Raw genomic sequence first — 21,312 nt, forward strand, 5'->3', positions numbered from 1 at the left:
AATTAGTATAGGCCTCAAAGTATGTCTGTTAAACATCCAATAAGGTTAGCTCCACCAGTCTGGTACTTTTAATTACTGTGTGCCATGTAGATAAATCTTGAATTTTTTTTATTTATTATTTCATATGTATTAGTGTATTGCCTGCATGAATGTAAGTGCACCCGTGCCATCCAGAGCCCATGGAGGACAGAAGAGGGTGTTAGATTCCCTGGAACTGGAGTTATGAATGGTTGTTAGCCACCACGTGAGTGCTGGGATTTGAATCCAGGTCTTCTGTAAGAGCAGTCAGTGCTCTTAACCACTGAGCCATCTCTCCAGCCCCCACTACCTTATTTTTTGAGACAAGGTTTCTCACTGAATCTGGAGCTCAGTGATGACTAGACTGGCTGGCCAGCAAGCCTCAGAGATCCCCTGGCTCTGCCCCTACCTAAAGCTGGGATTACATGTGCATACCACTATGCCTAGCTTTTTATATGGGTGCTGGAGATCTGAACTCGGGTCCTCATGCTTGCACAGCAAACACAGACAGCCATCTCCTCTGCCCCTAGAGCAAAAGGAATTCGTAAAGAACTACACAGAAAAGAACAGAGAAATGAAAACAGTGGGACTAAGAATGGCTGACCTGCTCATTCAAGGCCAATAACATCTAGGAAAAGATGCATGGTGTCCTGCAGTGCGGACATTGAAGTCCCCAAAGGGCCCATGTGGTAAAGGATTGGTCCCTAGGGTAGTGCTGCTGGGAGGCAGTGGAGCCTGGAAGAGGTGGGGCCTAAGAAGGGACTGTGGGCCCCAAGTATTCTCTCTCCATTCATGGCTCAAGATGGACTGTGACAAGCTCCAGTCTTTGCCATCTATTCCCCACGAGTCCTGAATCAATGAGGATCCTGGGCTTGAATCTCCTAAACTGTCATTCAATGAGACCTTTCTTCTTTATAAAATTAGTTGCCTGAGGTTATCTTGGTAGAAGCTAGTGACAGTGTCTAAATGTTCACAGAAGTCTTAATAACTGGATTACAGATGATTTTTATGTAGTTCATATATATATACACATAAATACACACACATATATATACATATATACACATATATGTACATATCTATATATCTATATATCTATATGTACATATATTGAACAAAGTTTCTTTTGTAATCCAGGAAACAGCCCCCTGGCTATTAGTTTACTCTGCTCAAATGACAGTGGCTTGGACAAAGCCTTCCAGCCCAGGGACTAGAGCATCTATCAAATAACTTGAATGAACTCCCTTTTGTGAAGAAGCTGTTTAACTTTACATGACGGCAGTGGCCAGGAGTCACATGCTCAAGTCTAGCTGAATTGAGCAAGGGTCAGATCACCAAATGAATCACCTGGTTCCGGGGGACTGTATGGGAATATACACAGTCATATTGTTAAGAATGAAATTCCAGGACTGGAGAGATGATCAGAGGTTAAGAGCCGTGACTGCTTTTGCAGAAACCTTGGTTCAGTTTCTAGCACCCAAAAAGCAGCTAACAACCATCTGTAACTCCAGTTCAAGAGGATCTAATGTCCTCTTCTGGCCTCTGTGGGCATTGTACACATGGTGGTACACTTACGTACATGCAGACAAGACACTCATACACATAAAACAAAAGAAAAGAAAAAGAAAAAAGAACAGAATTCCACAGCCTTTCTGAGGAGACACTATGTAAGGGACTTTACAAAGCTCTTGACCTGAAATTTCACTTGTAAGAATTTAACCTAAGGATGTTTATTACAGAACCACTTATAATAAAGGGTCATAGGAAATAATCCAGTTAATAATATAAAACTGGTTAAATCATGTTTTCCCTGGATGATAAGATATTATGTAACCAAAAATGACTCTGAACTACACATGCTGGTGTGTAAGGAAAGGCATGGTATACATTATATGCTATGTTGTGGTTTCATTGTGAAATGTCCCCTATGAGCTCACGTTTGCATGCCTGGTCTCCAGCTGGTGGTGCTGTTTAAGGATCTTGTGGAACCTTGGTCTCTGGGCTTAGACGACAGACACAGGACCATAGGGATGGGACGAGAGTTAGAGCTGGCCTGAGCTTGGTGTTTTCTGATCCCAGCCCCGGCTACCATGTCTTCCCTGCCGTGCAACTATGAGCTAAAACAAATCCTTCCTCCCATAAGTAGTTCCTCTTCAGGCACTGGTCACAGAGATGAGAAAAATAACAAGTAAGCTCTAATGGGGTCCCAGCACCCACATGGCAGCTAACAACTGTCCATAACTCCAGTCCCAGGGGATCCAACAGCCTCTTCTGACCTCTGTGGGCATTGCATGACACAGGTGCACTTACCTACATGAAGGCAATACATGCACACACATAAAATTTTAAAAAATAAATAAAATTAAAAAATATATAAATAAATAAACAGTAGACACAGACCTAAAAAAGGCAAGGCAAGACACACACACACACACACACACACACATACACACCCCGAAAATTAAAAGGTGTTAACAGTGCAAAACTCTTTGCTTTGCTTCCCCACAAACATGCATGCATTCCTTTTACTAAAAGAAAATATAAGCTGCTGTTTGGAAAAGAAAGAGATGAGCTTCCCTCTGGCTCTGCCAACAAGGAAAACCCATGGTGGCGACTGGCTCCCTCTGACAAATCAACACCGGAGAAACACACACATTCTAAGAATTTGGTGGTGGACAAGGCCTGTGGGGGAGGGGTGTGGCCTGGGTGAAGGTGATTGGCAGAGAACAGCAGTGGTAAGGAGCACCAGGATAGGTGTGGGGAGCTCTATTCTGGCCCTGGGTCGTGTTTCAACACAATCAGGAATATCATGGATCACCCACCGTTTGGCCCTGTTGTGAAGAACTTGGTGGCCAAGGTCCCTAGTGGGAGCCCACTGGAGGGGAATGTTGGGGAGTTGCTATGCCCTGCTGAGATCAGGTGATGACCACTAGTGGGCACTGACTAGCCTCAGGTATCTGCTCCTCCATCCTCCCCCTCCAGAGCCCCAAGCCTGGTAGATTAAAGTCAAAGGTGACTTCCTCCTTCCAACCCTGCTTCTCCCTGAGGGAGCCAGGATATGTGATGGCGAGATAACAGACTTGAGCTAGGGACTGTGATGTTCTGGGATCTGTTGTTCCCTCACTTTCCCAGAGTTCCTGTGGAATGACAGACTGGGCCCCTACTTTAAATCTTCTCCATGAAGCTAAGCCATAAAGAAGGGAACCCTTAGGGGACCTAAACTCCCAGCTAAATGAGGAAACCGAGGAGCTTCCCTCCCCTTCCCCACAGTTCTGTCCCTGCCCTTCTGACACCTCCAAACAAACAAGCAAGCAAGCAAGCAAGCAAACAAGCACAGGGAAGGGAAGGTGCCTCAGCAAACATGAGGACCTGAGTTCAAATCCCCAACACAAACACTTAAAAAAGCCACGCAAAGCTGGGCATGATAGTGCATGCCTTTAATCCCAATATTCAGGAGGCAGTGGCAGGAGGATTTCTGTGACACTGAAGCCAGCCTGGCCTACGTAGAGAGTTCCAGGCCAGGTGGGGGTACAGAGAGACATTGTCTGAAAACACAAACAAAAAAGGCCACTATAATTCCAGTACCATAGTGGTCAGAGACAGGGGGATCACTGGACTTTCTGGCTGCCAGCCTAGGTCCAGGTTCAGTGAGGGACGCTATCTCAAGGAAATAAGGCAGAAAATGAGAGAGCAGGACATGGGCTGTCCTCTTCTGACTCCCCCACCAAATGCCACATATAAATACACCACACACACGCACACACACACACACACATACACATACACACACACACACTCACGCACCCCTCTCTAAAATGCCAATCCAAAAAAAAAAGTGGCAGAATAGGCAAAAACAACACAGAGAAGCATGATAAATATAACAGAAGAGAGAAAAAGAAGAAAAATATTCACACCCTGAAATAAAATTCTGACATGGTAAAATGCTGTGTTTCTCAAGCTTTTGTTACACATTTAAATCGTGTTAAAAAGAGATTAAGTGTCGGTGGAAAAAAAAGAACGGATTTTCAGGATATACCATATTTACTTTCAAAAATAAATCTATGTATTCCCTATAGAACATTGTGCAGCAATGGAATAATTTGGCTTTTCCTGTGTTTTGATGTAAACCAGAGGAGCTTAATTACAATGGCTATCTCTTTAATGGGCTACAAAGTATCTTGAAGATGATGAAAAGGTAGATAAAGACAGCTGGGGAATAAAGAACAGCAGAGGGATGCAGGAGAAATCAGGGAGGAGAAGACCGGATAAGGGGCTCTCCCCAGACACAAGAGGAACAGGCGGTGGGTGTGCCTTAAACCCCGGCACCCATAGGAGAGGTGAGATGGGACCAAAGGTCAAGGTCATCAAGGTTACATAGCAGCCTGATGCTGGCCTGTGCTAGTAAGAACTGTATCAAAAAAAAAATCATACTTTCACTATCCATTCACCAGTGGATGGACATCTAGGTTGTTTCCATTTCCTGGCTTTTGTGAATAGAACAGCAATGAATGTGGATGAGCAGATTTCTCTGAAGTAGGATATAGAGTCTTTTGGGCATATGTCCAAGAGTAGTATGTCTAGATCATGTGGTAGATCAATTTCTAGCTTTTTGAGGAATCTCCTGAGAAGAGTCATTTTTTTGTTTGTTTTGTGAAACAGTGTCTCCCTATGGCCCCAGCTGGCTTGGAACTCACTATGTAGATCAGGCTGGCCTTGATTGCGAAGAGATCTGCCTGCCTCTGCCTCCCAAGTGCTGGAATTAAAGGCGTGCATCATTCTGCCTGGCTAGAGAGTTTTCATTAAGGGTCTGATGCTGGAGACATTAACCAGGCTCCAGTAGATGGACCCACACTAAAGGACACTTGGGGACACAAATTTGACTTGAAAGGCCTTGACATACATATGCATAACAGATTACATGAAATTGGACGGGGGTATTCGGGGAGGTGCAGAATTGAAAGAAATCACTGACAGAATTTCATATGGGCACACCAAACATTGTCAAGCAAGCAGAACAAAGGGTAGAAAACATTCCCCCCAATCAATATGGGGTACAAAATAATAAGAAAATAACACGGAAAATTGGGAAAATTCCTAACTACTTTAGGAAAAGCACAAAAGTGGGCTGGAGAGCCGGCTCAGAGGTTAAGAGCACTGGCTATTCTCGCAGAGATGCAGGTTCGAATCCCAGCACCCACATGGCAGTCAACAACCATCCGTAACTCCAGTCCCAGGGGATCTGACACCCTCTCTGACCTCCGAGGGCAGTGCATGACACGGGTGCATTTACATACATGCAGGGGTAACACTCATACACATAAAATAAAATAATAAATAAAAGATTTTTTAAAAAGTGACAGAAATAACACAATATTTAAAGAAATAATGAGCAAAAACTTACCCAAACTTCTGAGAAGTGTTTTAGTGCAAAAGGGAAATTTCACTGAATGACAGTGGGACATATGAGGAAAAATATATTCAAGGTATACTATTTAAAAAAAAAAAACCTTACTATGATAAAATTCAAAGAAACCAGAAACAAATGAAACACCAACAGCTTTCGGAGTAAAGGATTCTATTACCTTAAGGAAGCAAGAGTCAAGATGATGTTAATCAGACCAGACGGCTCAAGAGCAGTGCTACCAGCTACCTGACATTTGATTTTTACATCTTAAAAAGAAATTTATGTGTTGAGTATTTTGCCTGCACGTATGTAAATGGACCACATATGTGCAGTGCCCATGGAGGCTAGAAGACCACCTCAGATTCCCTGAAGTTGGAATTAAAGAGGGTTGTTTGTTGCCATATGGGTGCTGAGAACCACACCTAGGTCCCCTGCAAGAGCAGCCAGCGCTCTTAACCGCTGAGCCCCATGCCTGACATTCTTATCTTACAGGAGACCTTGAAGCTAAAATGCTATGTGTATTCAAGTAACACTGTAAGACTTCTACACACTGGAAAGGTTACAAAAACTACCTGGCCCGCCAGATTTAATTGGTTTTTGCAAAGAAAACCTTGCACTGAAAAAGTTCCAGAGGAAAGACACTGACATTATGAGAGCTGCAGGGCCACTGGGGTCGTGGGAGAAGCATGGCGGCAAGGTTTGCTGTTGTATCAGAAGACAGAGAATGCGCATAAGAGACACGGAAGGCAGAAGAGTCACTACAACCAGAACACTTCTAGGAAATACCAAAAATAAGCATGGGGAAGACCAGAGAAATCACGGTGCAGAAAAGTGGGGGAAGAAGTGGAAATATCATCTTAAAAAATGCACGAAGAAAACACAGACGTGTGATACAAGATTACAAAAAGAAGCCCAAGTGTTTAAATAACCACAAGAAAAGGAACAGAACCAAATTCATTAGTTGAAGTGTACTTTCAGATTTTATAAACAAAAGTCGTCTGTGTGCTTTTATAAGAGATATACCCAATGTACAGGGATGCTGAATGAGTTAAAGCCAAAAGATTAAAACAGGTACAACAGGCACACTAAAACCAAAAGAAAGCTGATACAGCCTTGGTAAATAAAATGCATATCTCTTAAGACCAAAGTACCATTAAAGAGAAAGACCTAGTACATAATGATAAAAGATTCAATTTACCAAAAAGATGTAACAATTTGAAACATAAACTACGGGGCTAATAAAAATCACCTCAACTATCAAAAGTAAAAAGCAATGGAAGAACCTAGTGGGAAAATTCACAAACCCACTCACTGCCAGGCCAAGCAGACAAGAACAGCAAAGATTCAGGAATAACAGAGAAAATTCAGCAACAGAAGTGCCAATCCGGGTCCAGTAAACAAGCCCAGAATGCTATAGCCCAAAACGAGTGGACATTTTTACAAGCACATGCAATACTCGTACTACTAATCAATCTACTAGGTACTAAAACAAACCTCGGTAATTATGAAAACAAGTATTGTAGAGCTACCCCATTCTCTGGTTAGAGTACAAGTGAGAATTCAACAACATAATATGAGTTAAAGATCTTCCTGTACTTGAAATGAAAAGCTCTACTTATCCCTAATCTCATGAAACAAAGAACAAATCAAAATAAAAATTCTAACTTCTAGGCTGGAGAGATGGCTCAGCAGTTGGGAGTACACACTAGTCTTCCAAACCAATCAACCAACTTCACCTGGGGAGTGGGGTATTTGTGAACACTCTGGCTCCCACTTTTCTGACTGTTTGCTCCTTTCCACGCTAGCACCCACCTGCCCCACCCTTCAGTGAAGTGGTATGGTGAGGAGGCACTTCTGGGGGTTGGCTGGGGAGACCCTGAGAACTGTCAGAGTGCTCCCAAGCCCAGCACTCATCGGTTCCAGGCATTTGAAGCCCTAGGGGAAGAAGGTGAATCCTAAGGAGGAGATCACAGCAGGTAGGTCCGCTGTCTGTATGGTGGCTGCCCCTTCCTCAACTCAAGCCATCAGCCAGGACTGGTATCCTGTAACATCCCAGTAAGGAACACCCTACCTGGCTAGTCCTGTGATAAGGAAGCAGAGGCCCAGGGAGGGTTAAAGAGAAGTACAAGTTCCAAGGCCAGGGCGTGGCAGGATGGGGACAGGTGCCAACTTTCCAGGTTCTTTGTACTGTGCATTCCATGGAGCACCCCGAGTCCACAGGTCCATGCTTAGACATTCTGTGCCACACTGGCAAGCAGTTCCCGGGGGGGGGTGGCTGGGCCCTTCTTTGGACTGCTACCCCACCCAGCCCTCTCTTGTTCAGTCTAATTCACTCCATCAGCTGCTAGGCTGGAGGTCCTCAGGAGCGGAGTCTCTGCTTCCCTCATCTTTGTAACCCCAGCACAGGCTCAGGTGGACCCCAGAGAGTCCCAGGGACAGCTGGTCCCCAGTGGCTGGGAGGGAGCCATCATCATGACACAGAGCCTGGCCGTGTTCTGATTTCATCATCCATCCCACTGCTGTGAGCAGCACTGGGTTTAGAAGCAGCACACCGGGAGTGGCTCTGCAGGGCTGCTGGGCCACCCACCCTCACTTCCTCCGCAGTTGGCCTGTGAGGCAGAGGTTTAGCACCAATACTCACAGGTGCACTGCTGGTAAGCGGCACAGCTGAGATTCAGATAGAAGGGTGTCTTGCTTCAGAGATTATTGATGCACACTTCATTCATTCACTCATTCATTCAGAGAAAATTGGTGAGTGCCCAGTATGTGTGAGGCATAGTTCAGAATAAAGCTTGCTCCAACTACTTGAATGTTTTCATGCTGGTTAAAGGGAAGAGACAGGCGATTAAGGAACACAACACGCTGAAGCAAAGGCATTGAACATTCAAGGCCAGCTTGGCCATCTTAGTGAGATCCTCTCTCAAAATGAAAATCAGCCAGGTGTGGTGGTGCACACCTTTAATCTCAGCACTCAGGAGGAAGGGGCAGGTGGAGCTCTGTGAGCTGGAGGCCAGCCTGGTCTGCATAATGAATTCCAGGTCAGCCAGAACTACACAGTGGGACCTTGTCTCAATAATAATAATTTTACATAATAAATAACAATAATAATAATGTTTTAAAAAGTGGTTGGAATGGGCTAGAATATTGTTCAGTGGTAGAGCATTTGCCTAGGATATACAAGGTCCACGGTTCAGTCCCCAACAAGGGAAAAAAAGAGATTTATTGGAGTTGGGGATATAGGTCAGTTGGTACAGTGCCTGTACCAACATGCGCAAAGCCCTGGTTTTGATCCCCAAAACTGCATTAACTGGCTGTGGTGGTACATGCCTATAATTCCAGCACTTGGGAGTAGAAGTAGATCATAACTTCAAGGTCATTCTCAACTACTCACTGCATTTGAATTCAGCCTGGGATACACAGCCTGTCTCAAGAAAAAAAAAAAGTAGGGGGGTGGGGATAATACTACTAATATTAGTAATAAAATCTTTTAAAAGCTTTTGAAAGGGGTCTGGGGAGATGGTTTAGAGATTAAGAGAACATACTGCTCTTACCGAGGACTTGAGTTCATTTCCCAGCACCCACTTCAGGCAGCTCACAATGGCCTGTAACTACAGCTCCAGGGGATCCCAAACCCTTTTCTGATCGCGTGAGCACCTGTATTTGTGCGCACACACCCTAACAAAGATACACACATACACACACACACACACACACACACACACACACACAAATGTAAAACAATAAAATAAAATGAAATCTGTTTAATGGGAAGAAGGAACTTGAGAGAGAGATAATAGGAGGCAGGTATTATCAAGGGGGAACTAGAGAAAGGGGTGTTATTTTAACTGGGGAGGGAGTAGGAAGGGTTACACAGGGGAAGAGAAGAGACATAAATAATGCTTAGGTGGTGTGAAGTTCAAAAAGCCTACTGACTGAAAAATACACACATATATACACATATATACATACGTTTATGTAATTATATGAGTGCATGTATATAGCTCAAGGCTATATAACAAAAAACACAGTGCCAGGCAAGAGAAACCTCCCTTTCAAGTTATTGGTCAGAGTAGTCCAAAAGATTCCCAAAAGAACACAGCTATTGCAACAGCCCCTGATTATCTCCCAGAACTAAAGGTAAGATCCTATTGCTGAAGACAGGGCATATTTGGACACAGGACTTGGAACAATCGAGCTGGAACTGACCTGGAAACTAGCTCTCATAGTATCAGATGATACAATGCAAACTGTCAAGTGAAAAAAACCAATCAATGATCCCATCCAGCTGTGTAATCTACAAACGACGATGACAACTGGCCCAGCAAATAATCTCTATTGGTGAAGAAGTGGTACTTTGAACTTGAGGGTAAACAACATCTGTCTAATTGGACTTAAGGCCCACTCAGTGGGAAGGAACTCATGTATGGTACTGTAAACATACCAAATACACAGGGGTGGAGATGGCATAGACCCCACAGAGAAACCTACTCTTGTCACAGACCTAGACCAACATTTACAATATTCTAAATATATATCCTTATATTTACATACAAGTGTGCTTCTCACCACACATCAAAGAAGCTTCTTTTTGCAACAGATGAAGACTATTATGAAGTCCCACAACCAGTCAAGGACAGAGAATAGTGTCTGTGAGGTGCCCAGTCCTAAGTAACACATCTACAATGCAGCCTCTACAGCTAAGGCTCAGGGAACATAGTAGAATAGGGGGTGGAAAGAATATTAATGTGCCTCTCAATTCTCACCAGCAAAGTTTCCTCTTGCAGCAGATGGTGATTAACCCAGAAATCCACACCTGGCCGAAGGGCAGAGAATAAGAAGCTGCAGAGGGTTTATCCCTGAATAGGACACCTAAACCAAGTCTCCGCCACCCAAGGCTCAGGGACCATGTGGAAGAGGGGGCAGAAAGACTGTAAGAGCCAGAGGTGGTGGACGACCACAAGGAAACACTTTTCAGAAAGTTGCGAAGTTACTCATATGAACTCACAGCAATGGTAACAGCATGCACAAGATCCACACAAGCGCAAACGTGACAAAATCCCAGCACAGAAGTGGGGAGGTGGGTAAGAAACCCCAACCTTGGCCAAGGAACTACTGGCAGCTGATTACTGCTGGGAGAGGGAGAGTCGGTTTTCTTTTTTTCTTTCTTTTTAAATTTTATTTTAATTTTATGTGTATGAATGTATTGTTTGCACGTATGTAAGTGTACGTGTGTCATGCAATGCCCACAGAGGTCAGAAGAGGGCATTGGATCTCCTGGAACTGGAGTTCCAGATAGTTGTTAGCCGCCATGTAGGTGCTGGGAATCAAACCTAGGTTTTCTGCAAGAGCAGCCAGTGCTCATAACTGCTGAGTCATCTCTCCAACCCCAAGAGAGTTGGTTTTCTTCAAGGGTATGATGTTAAATAGGTTAACTAGGCTCCACTGGATGGACCTACACTGAAGGACATATTCCAGGGCACAAATTCTACTTGATAGGCCTTATATGACAGAGTACATGTAATCTGGGGGGAGGAGGCTATACAAGAGGTGCAAGTAGGGGAGGAGGTCTAAACATGACCAGAGCACAGTGTATGAAATTTGCAAAAATTCAATTAAAAATTGAAAAAAGAAAAAGGTACCAAGAAAATAAATAAATAAAGCAAGGCAGGGCTGGAGAGATGGCTCAGTGATTAAGAACACTGACTGTTCTTACAGAAGACCCGGGTTTGAATCCCAGCACCCACATGGCAGCTAACAACAGTCCCTAACTCCAGTTCCAGGGGATCTGACAACCTCTTCTGTCCTCCACGGCCACTGCTTGACACAGGTTCACTTACCTATATGCAGGCATGACACTCATACACATAGAATAAAAAATAATAAATAAAATATAATTTTTAAAAAGCAAGGTGAGTGATGTAACTCATTGGTGCCCAGGGTTCACTCTTCAGGACTGCAAAAAAAAAAAACAAAAAACAACCAAACCCCAAATATCAACCAAATAGTAAAAATGGAGCTAGTTCATAACCAGGATGACATAAATGTCATAAAGAGAAAAAGAAAGAGAAAGGAAGCTGGGTACAGTGTGACCAGCCTTGCCCACTCTGTGAAAGGACAGACAACAAACTTTCTCGGTTCTGCCAGGCCAGCCTTGTCACACGGTCTTTACTATACGGAGTCAATTCTGCAAAAGAGCCGTGATGACAGGTAGATGAATGGGTGTGGCTGTTTCGATAAAACTTTATCAACATACACTGAACTCGGAAGAGCATATAGTTTTCATGTGGTATAAAATATTATCCTTTTTTATTTGTCCCTCCCAACATTTAGAAATATAAAAACCAGGGCTGGAGAGATGACTCAGCAGATAAGAGCACCGGTTGTTCTTGCAGAAGACCCAGGTTCAAATCCCAGCACCCACATAGCGGCTAACAACTGTCTATAACTCCAGTTCCAGGGGATCTGACACTCTGTTCTGTCCTCTACAGGCATTGCATGACATGGGTGCACTCACATACATGTAGGCAATACACTCATATACATAAAAAAAAAGAAATATAAAAGCATTTTCAGCTTGTACGCCACTGAAAAACAAGAGGCAGCCCATACTTGGTTCATAGACTATAGCTTGCCAACACCTGAGAGGAAAGGGGTTGGGACGAAAAGATACTCTGTAGGCAGAATGGTCGAGGTTTGCTGAGATGACAAAATTTGAGCAGTTACCCAAATGGGGGCCAGCTATGAGCTGAACCTCTATCATTCTTCATCAAAATGGGAGTAACAAACAGCAGCTGTCTCAGTGGGTATTACACGACTCAGAGACCCTAATGTCCACCTGAGTGACAGCTGTCAACATGAGCCTTAGCACTGGAGCCCAGCTGGGTGAGGCAAGGGTTGAGAACAGCAGATGACGTTTGCCCAACTCACCCACAATGTCCACCACATCTGGCCGGATGAGCGGCTCCCCGCCTGTAAGCCGGATCTTGTCCACACCTTCCTTCACAAAGAGCCGAGCGAGGGTCAAGATCTCCTCTGTGGTCAGCAGGTCAGCCTTGGGGGTCAGGGGGACACCCTCCTCTGGCATGCAATACTGGCCTGAGGAAAAGAAGGGACAAAGCAGTAGGAGTTGGGTGTGGCAGGCAGGTGCGGATGTATCTACTCCCCAGCAGGCAAACAGAGGCCCTGCACCCCATTTAGATGAAGAGATCTCTCTAGATCTGAGTGGTATGAACCCTCACCTGGCCTTCATCTCCCCCACATTCTAGCCGTACTAAGCCTCCACAGGGGAGCTGCACTAGATGAAGAACAGAGCCTGGCTCAAGGCAGAGAGATGCCCGAGAAGTTGGCAGGGACAGGCTAGAAAGGCCAGGGCCTTGGGCCTGTGTCGGACAGCATGGTCCACATTTCTCCCCTCCATCTGGCCAAGGCAAAGTCACCTGTGTGTGTGCATGTCATGAGGGTGAAGGAAGTGCTCTGGTACTTCCTGGTGAAAGCCACTGTCCTGTCACTAGACTGTCCCCATATCTGCCCTATATGCAGGCTTTCATCCAGTGTTGGGTGAAGGAACAGCATGGGGTGAGCAGTTGTGCTGGACACACCTGGGTTGAGGGAGCCTCCATGCAGAATCACCTCCATTGGACTGGCCTGTGGCCATTTCTGTGGGGCATTTTCTTGACTGCTGAGTGACATCGAAGGGCCCAGCCCACCGTGGGTGGTGCCACCCCGGGCAGATGGTCATGTACTGTATAAGAGAGCAGGCTGAGAACAGGCCAGGGGAGTAAGCCAGTAAGCAGCGTTCCTCTGTGGCCTGTGCTTCAGCTCCTGCCTCCAGGTTCCTACCCTGAGTTCCTACCTTGGGCTCCCTGATGAACTGTGACCTGGGAGATGTAAACCAAATAAATAAACCCTTTCCTCCCCAAGGTGGTGTGGGTCAGAGTGTTTTGTCACAGCAATTGAAAGCAAACCAGAACAGCAGGTTAGCTGTGGAGGTGGGGGGCCACAGGTCTCCACCACCATTTCCTGAAGGGCAGTTTTATCAAAGAAGATCTGCTAGACTCATGGGCCACATCCAACCCTCTGTCAATGGCCAGTGGGTGGCCTTGGAAATCTATTAATGAGGCCCAACACAAAATAATAAACATCACGTTGTGAGATTCTTTTGCATCTGTGTGCATGTGGTCATGTGTGTGCACAGGTACATGGATGTGGGTGAGTGTGCACATGGTTGTCACAGCAACTAAGGCCAAAGGTCAACCTCAGTGTCTTCCTAACTCATTTTCTACCTTGTTTTTGTAAGATCGTCTCTCATTTTTACCTGGAGCTTGCTGATTCAGCTAGGCTGGTCAGCCACTGAGCCCCAGACATCTACTCCTCTCTGCCCCCGCCCGCCCCCCAGTGCTGGGATCACAAGTGTGCACCATCACCCTGGGCGTTTTTATAACATGAATGGATTTTATGTGAACTCGGCTTCTCATGCTTATGGGGAAGTACTCTACCAACTGAGCCACTTCTACAGAGCCCTGCATTGTTTCATTTGTTGTTTGTTTTTGTTTGGCACTCAAGTGCCAGGCTCTCAGCTGTGAACTTTGTTCCAATTTCAAAATGTTGGACATACCTGTTGGAGTCACAAAGTCAAATGAGTGCATAGGGTCCAGAACGGGACTCCTCACACTGGAAAAGAGGCGAGAACATTGGAACAGGGCTCAAATGTAGTACACTGACATTTTTTTTTTGTTTGTTTTATTTTATTTTATGTATGTGAGTGTTTTTGCTTGCATGTGTGCCCCATGTGAGCAATGCCCACAGAGGCCAGAAGAGGGTGTTAGATCCCCTGGAACTGGAGTTATGGACCGTTTTTAGCTGCCATGTGAGTGCTGGGAACTGAACCAGGGTCCTCCACAAGAACAACCAATGCTCTTAACTGCTGAGCCGTTTCCCCAGCCCCCACACATAGCACATTTTGTTTGGTTACACATCCACCAAATGCACGTGTATTTACTGACTCATTAAGCAAATATAATTGTTGTTGTGAAATATAGGAGGGGAAAGGAAGGAAAGAGAAAGGAGGGGGAACAGTGAATAGGGTTAAGAGGAAAAGGAGGGGAGGGAGGAAAGCAGGGAGGCAGATCCAAACTGTGGAGGTGTCCAGCACAACAAGCCACAGGGCAGCCCTGGGACTGTGCAATGAGCGCTGCGTGTCAGCCTGGCCCCAGCTGACCATATATATCACACATTTACCACACACACACACACACACACGCACGCACGCACGCACACACACTCACACACACAGCCATGTGCTGGACTACTTTGGGAACTAAAGGGAAACAGGAGGGAAGAACGCTGAACGCTGAAGGAGAGAACAGCCAGGACCCAGTCTTGTCCCTAAACCCGATCACAATTCTGTTCTCAAATCTAATTTCAAGGAAGACTCAGATTCTATAATCGTGAAATTGACTTTGACCCTGTGTAGTCCTTAGACCCCATTCTGCCTGCTATGCAAGGTGTGGTGGGTGGGAAGTTGGAAAGGGGAACATAAGGACTCCAGTCACCACTTGGGTAGAGGGACAGTAGCCCAGGGCTGGCCCCATTGGGGACTCACATCGGAGGTTGCACTTCTCGGTGAGGGAGATCCGCAGGTAGCTGTGCTGCCGGCCAAAGCTGTCGGTGAGGAAAGCAGAGAAGGGAGCTGCGTGCTCACGGAGGAACTGGAGCCTGGTGGACAGCTCCTGCAAGGACAGGGACAGGGATGCAGCATGAGCCCTTGCTTTGGACTGGGGGACACAGGCAAGGGGACCTGCCTGCTGAGAACTGAGGGGCCCAGAGACGGACCGCCTCCTCCTCAGCTTGCACAGCACCTCCGGTTATCCCAGGTAGCTAAGTCGGTCAGAAACTACCTCCTCGACATCCAGCCGAGATGGACAGACATTGTCTCTACAGGATTTAGCTCAAGCCGGGTGCACTCAAGCTAGTGGATGAGGTGGCTGGGAACTCTAGATTCTTCTTTATTCTTTACCCTACCCAGTGACAGAAGGAAGGATTAGATAGCGGTTGTGTGGGGCCTGGTGGAGGGCCTGGAGTGGGAATCCTAGGAGTTGGGTGGGGCAGAAAGGGCCCTCTTTTCCATCCACAGCTATGGGGAATCAAGTCGTTTGTCAATCACCATATGTTCCAGATCTTCCCTTGTCAAGTGGTGGTCCTCACCCTAACTCACACACATGGAGGAGCCGAACAAACCCAGGAATTAGAGGTGGGTGCCAAGGAACATGACTCAGCAGGAAGCTGAGAGCAGGCCTGGCAAGGAAAACCAACCTGCTGGCCGTTAGCGCAGCCTCCTAAGAACACACACATGGGTACACTCACACATATGCATACACACATTCACATATGCACACACATACATCTATACATATACATACCTACACACATACAAATCTGTATGCACACATATAGACTCAAACACACATATACCCACACTCACACATACACATACATACATACACATATGCATACACATACACACCCACATACATGCATATACATTCATAAATACACACTAACACCCACATACACATAAAAATACACCTTCATATACACACATCCATATCCATATACATACAAGCACACAAACATATGCACACACATGCAAATGCACACACATACACATACACACATACATAACATACATACACACACAAACACATACACACACTCTTCCTAGCTGGCCGAGCAAACTCATCACATCACTTGGATATAGCAAGTCTCAGCTCTGCCTCTTACCTCCTCCAACACTGGTTACAGTGAGCCATTCTCCCTCTTGACTCCCCAAACCCCACATGCCCTACTTCATTCTTCTTTTCTCCTGGAGGGAGAGGAAATGTGTCCCGATCAAGGGGCTTAGAATTCAGAGCAGACAGTGAAGTTACTCACTCCAGATGACCTGGGACATCTCAAATGTGGTGTAAAGCTCCAAGCTGTTTCTATTCCCAGGCTACACTGGGTAGGTTTCCTCTGAAGGAAGTCACTCTGCCTGACTCAGGATGTTCACTGTGGATCACAGTATGCCAAACCACTGTGTAACAAATAGACCTGCCTCTAGTCTCGTGAGAAAAGTGATATGGCAAAAATGCAGCTGCACTGGCTCACTTCCAGGCCAGTCTCTGTCAAATGGCTCGACCAGGTTCAAGGTTCTCAACTCCGGCAGCCTATAGGATTCACCTAAGAGCAGCACGGAAGGCTGGATGGACGAGCCCTGCCCCCAAGAGTGACTCCTTTGAGGACCTGCACTTCCTACTGTGTGGCCAGGGCTGAGGACACTTTGAATCCAGGGGCAGTTCCAAGCTCAGGCTTTGGGGCAGGTAAACACGGATTACAATACTCGTTCTAATCCTCTAAAGTTCCAGACATGTCCCAATCTTTTGATGTTGCAACATAATGTTTTCTACAAACTTCATGCTCTTGAGAACGGGTAACTGAGTTTTAAAAAAAAAAAAAAAAAGCAAAATATTTTAAGTTTACAATTTTGAGTTAGGCCACATGCGGCCTGCAGGTTGCGTAACTCGAATGTCTGGAAGGATGGAGGACATTTTAAAGAGACACTATGTCCCTCACTTGGCTGCCTGGACTGTTGAAACAAGGTCCCAGAGAATTGGAATTTCCTGAGTCTCATGCTGGGAGAAGGAAAAGGTGTCAGCTAGAGGGGGATCTTTTCTCAGAAAAGGGATTTTTACACAGTGCCGAAAACTTGCTAGAACTTGTGGGAACGCTGGAGCTGAGGCAATGGTGGATTAGTGAAGGGCGGGGCAGCACCTTGACCAGAACTGTTTACTTAGGCATATTTCTTGCCTCTATTTAACCCTAACCCTCATGCCAGGACCCTGAAAATGGACTTGGTGGTGGGGGTCACAGATCTCTTTATCCCTCTTCCCAATGTGGCCACAGTAAATAGTTTTCCACTTTTCACTATTAATTTGGCTCTTTTAATTGTCTTGTTAAGGATGACCCGTCAAAGCAGCCAGGGCTCACGCTCTAACTCTAACTCCAGTAACAGCTGGACATGCCTGCTTAGTTTCCTCTTTTATAAAGTGGAGACAATTCCATCTAATTCAATCGAAGGGGTTCTTAATACACAGTGGGTATCAGTAAGTGATTGCCATCTGTGATAGTTACTATTGCCAACTTGCTGGGATCTAGAATCACCTAGGAGACAAGCCTCTGGGTTTGTCTATGAAGGATTATCCAGATTAAGTTAATTGGGTTAGTTAAATTAACTTTGGGCAGCACCCTTCCATGGGCTGGAGTCCCAGACTGAATAAAAAGGAGAAATTGAGCTGGGCATGAACAGTCACAGTTTTCTGCCTCTTTCCTCCTCCCACCACTATGATTTCCTCATATGAGGGACTGGAGCCTCTCAAACTATAAGCCAACATCAACACTTCCTCCCTTTGGAATGGCAAATTCCAGCTTCCACATAGCACTCAAGTCTAGGTAGAGTAGCAGGGTTATTCAAGAGAAAAAGAGCACATTCCAAACTTAACAGTGACCCTCCAACTTACCTGCTACTGGAATGATGTATACCAAGGGTTCCTCAAAATTAATCAATATAGTGGGCATGGGAGACAGAGGCAGGCAGATCCCTGGGGCTTGCTGACCAATAAGCCAGTCTATCCTAATTGTCAAGTCCCAGTTCCCTGTTAAAAACCTAGTTGAGAAAACAAGGTAGATGGTACCTGAGGAATGGTATCCCGGAGATTCTGGTTTCTACACACATGGGCACATGAACATTTGTACTAAAGACACACTCATACCTCTATTAAACTATGAATGACACTTGGTTCCATTTCTGTCTCCTCCGAAGTGAGGGGCTTTCACACCCATGACTCCTGACAAGGATAGATCACTGCCCTGAGATAGGGATTTCGAGGAGCTGGGCAGGTTGGAAATCGAGGGCCCCCCAGGGCTTCTTTTTCCTCCCTGCTTCCTCCCAGCTCTGCCATATGACTTTCTCCCGTAACTACGTCCTCCCTTCAGCACTCACTTGCCAGCTCTTGAACTTTCCCAGAGCTCTGAACATCTGGGTTCCTTTACCTCACCCAGTCACCCTGTCCATTATCCCAGCCACAGCAGCAGGCTCGGGCCTCAAACCAGGCCTCTCTTTCTTCCACAAAACAGGAATGGCATTCTAGAGGGAGAAAGGGACACACTTGGATTGGGCTAAATCCTATAAGGAAGATGCCTGGGCCACTTCAGTCATGATGGCAGTTCCCTGCTGCCCCATATACCACCACATCCCCTTTGCACCTACGGAAGCTGTCCACCTGTCTTTGGACTGAGCCAAACCTCCCTTTCACTGTCCTCATGACCAGCTCCCACTTAGGACTCACTTCTTTCTTACATCCACACCTTGACACACAAGATGGATGCCCAGTGGCATCACCCTGGCTCCAGACCAAAGGAGCTCTGCAGATGGCAGGCAGAGAGGCATTGCAGTTAAAGGAAGGTGATGGGGGTCCAGATGCCCATATCTCTGCTCTGTCTACCAGCAGGCTCTATGGAGGAGCTGAACATATAATCTCATCTCACCTCTGAGGTTTCCTTACAGATTTCCATGCCTTCCCTTTCTGCACAAGATGAGCTGGGCCAAGCTTCTGGATTTACAGGCAGGAAGCAAGGGTAAAGTGAAAGCCCAGGTCAAGGACCAGATAAAAACAGGGACAAATGAAAAGTAAGATCACAAGCTTCTTCTCACCATGCTCTGTCTACTATTCCAAGTTAACTCCTCACTATGTTTCAAGCAGCCAAAAACATTTGCTGCCTTGGCTTCCTGTCAAGCACTGTGGGAAACACCTAGAGAGGCAGAAAAGCCCTGGCACTGAGGAGCTTCCAGTCAGTGGAGGACAGCCCCAGTGGTGATACCCAGAATGCATCATCTGATGGCACAGCTGACATAATGACTGAGTGTCCAGGTTGGAGGGGCCTCACACGACTACTTACAGTATGTGTCAGGGGTTGCAAAGATCAACACTTAACCACACATAAACATAACACAGCATCACCACCCACCAGGCTCTGAGTGTATAGATAAACATATATGAACTCTCAATGTCTATGATATGATGAAGATATCCCTTCTACCCTACAGGCCACAGAACCGAGGCTCTGAGGGGTGAGGGGACTTGTACATCTAATAAAGTTGAAGCTGATTCTGCCCCGGAGCCCACGGTCTTCCTGATACATGATGGTGGCTGAGCACAGGTGTAGGCTTTACATTCCTGCTCCATCTTACAGTGACTTGAGGGAACTTACACTCAGTTTACGAGTGAGGACTAGTAAATCACTTAGCAAATCAATTATGAGAGAATTAGAAATTTCCCCCTTCTTATATCTTCCTTAAAGATCTCTCAGTCATCTGTTTTCCCAGGTTCTCATTCGATCAAGTTCAGAGTTCAAGGGTTCAGAAAGCCCTGCAACAACCAGCCTGCTTATCCAACGATCCCAGAGAGGCATGCCAGGAGGAACTAAGCTTCTGGCAGAAACCCACCTATGCACTTCTTAAGTTGGGAGGCTCAGTGTGATTCAGAGTCCTAGGGCATGAAGCCCAGTCCTGGGAGACTGAAAGAGAACTAAGATCTACCAGAAGAGAAATCCTTCCCTTGCAAATGTTTCCCCAACCACGTGGGCAAAACAACAAACTTAAGCTTGTCATGACTGGAAACACCAGGGAGGGGTACACTGAAGGGCTAATGGTTCCCACTCTACATTCTCCCTTGACGTTGGAACTCTTGACTTGGAGGCTTGGTCCTGCTCTGGTCCTGTCTAAAATGTGACAGAGCCCTTCCAAGACATCTGACTTGGAGGAAGGGAAGGGGAACGGGGCACCTAACTGTCATGCTAAGAAGTAGGTGTCATGGGAACACATGATCCCTCACTGGCACTCCGGAGATAAGGGAAAATGTTTAAGAGGTTGGGTGGGACGCAGGGCGGAGGGGTATTATAAAACAGCCCCTGGGAGCCTAAGTCCCATTCCCTAGTAGTCCTGAAACCTGAAAACAGGTGGTCCAGGTAGGACAGGGAAGTTCAAGGGAAACTCCGAGGAGGTCCCTCCAGCTGGGTCCTGGGTGAATTCAAGCAACCCATCACTGAGTGCCTACGGGTCCCTCCCAGAAGTGGGCTCCGGGCCAGGCCGGGTGCTTTTCTCAGGGTTAGAGGTGGCATGCAGGGGCCACCCTCTCCGTAGGTACACGCAGGCGGGAGGGGTGGGCTCACCTCCCTGGAAGGTCTCGAGGGTTCCCCGGGGCTAGGCTGCGTCACCGGAGCCCCCGAGCTGCAGCCCCGGGCGCTGGACCTCACAAGCCCCAGCAGTATCCGGGACACTGTCCGCGCCGCCATGAAGCCCGCGGACTGGAGCACTGGGCGGGGAGCCGGGCTCCGAGCACTCTAACCCAGACCTCGCGCAGGGGTCAACCCGGAGGGTTGGGGGCGGGGCGGGGGCGAGACCCAGGCGACCAATCAGCGAGTGCGCCGCGCCGCTCTCTGGGAGTTGTAGTCCATTTGCTCCGCCCCTTTCCAAGCCGGAAGCACGGTCTAACAAAGAAAAATGTCAATTCGGGGATAGACTACGTTTCTCCAATATTCGCTGTTGTTTGGGTGCAGAATTAAAAGGGGTTCCGGGAAAACTTTGTACTCAAGTAATATATCTTTAAACTTTGTTTTTAAATTTAACAAAGTAATGGGTTTCATTACGACATCTTCATAATATCAAGTAATATTTCCATGCAATATACCAAACAACCCCAAATCAGTACAAAAGTAACACCATGAGATATCGAAAGTTTACATAAAAACAAGATCAACCCTACTGTCTCCTTCACTTTACCCCAGACCCTGGATGT

The 21,312-nt window shown here is 46.3% G+C and overlaps 1 protein-coding gene across 5 annotated transcripts in view; it reads right to left on the reverse strand.

Annotated features, from left to right (window-relative positions):
* Mocs1 (molybdenum cofactor synthesis 1) overlaps positions 1-20,884 on the reverse strand; it is a 33,363-nt gene extending 12,479 nt beyond the window's left edge. For 2 of the 5 annotated variants that reach the window (XM_008837918.3, XM_008837917.3), the window contains exons 1-3: positions 20,687-20,883; positions 15,024-15,150; positions 12,350-12,517 (exon numbers count right to left, since the gene is read on the reverse strand). In XM_008837918.3, the coding sequence (XP_008836140.1) occupies positions 12,350-12,517; positions 15,024-15,150; positions 20,687-20,809 (418 nt within the window). In that variant the 5' untranslated portion in view covers positions 20,810-20,883. Of the gene's footprint in view, positions 1-12,349; positions 12,518-14,036; positions 14,093-15,023; positions 15,153-20,686 lie in introns of those variants that run through there. The other 3 variants (XM_008837919.3, XM_008837920.3, XM_029565845.1) reach the window with 3 other exon arrangements.
* Between the last annotated feature and the right edge of the window lie 428 nt (positions 20,885-21,312).

This window comes from Nannospalax galili, unplaced genomic scaffold (assembly GCF_000622305.1).
Source record: "Nannospalax galili isolate Female #2095 unplaced genomic scaffold, S.galili_v1.0 scaffold1318, whole genome shotgun sequence".
NCBI lineage: Eukaryota > Metazoa > Chordata > Mammalia > Rodentia > Spalacidae > Nannospalax > Nannospalax galili.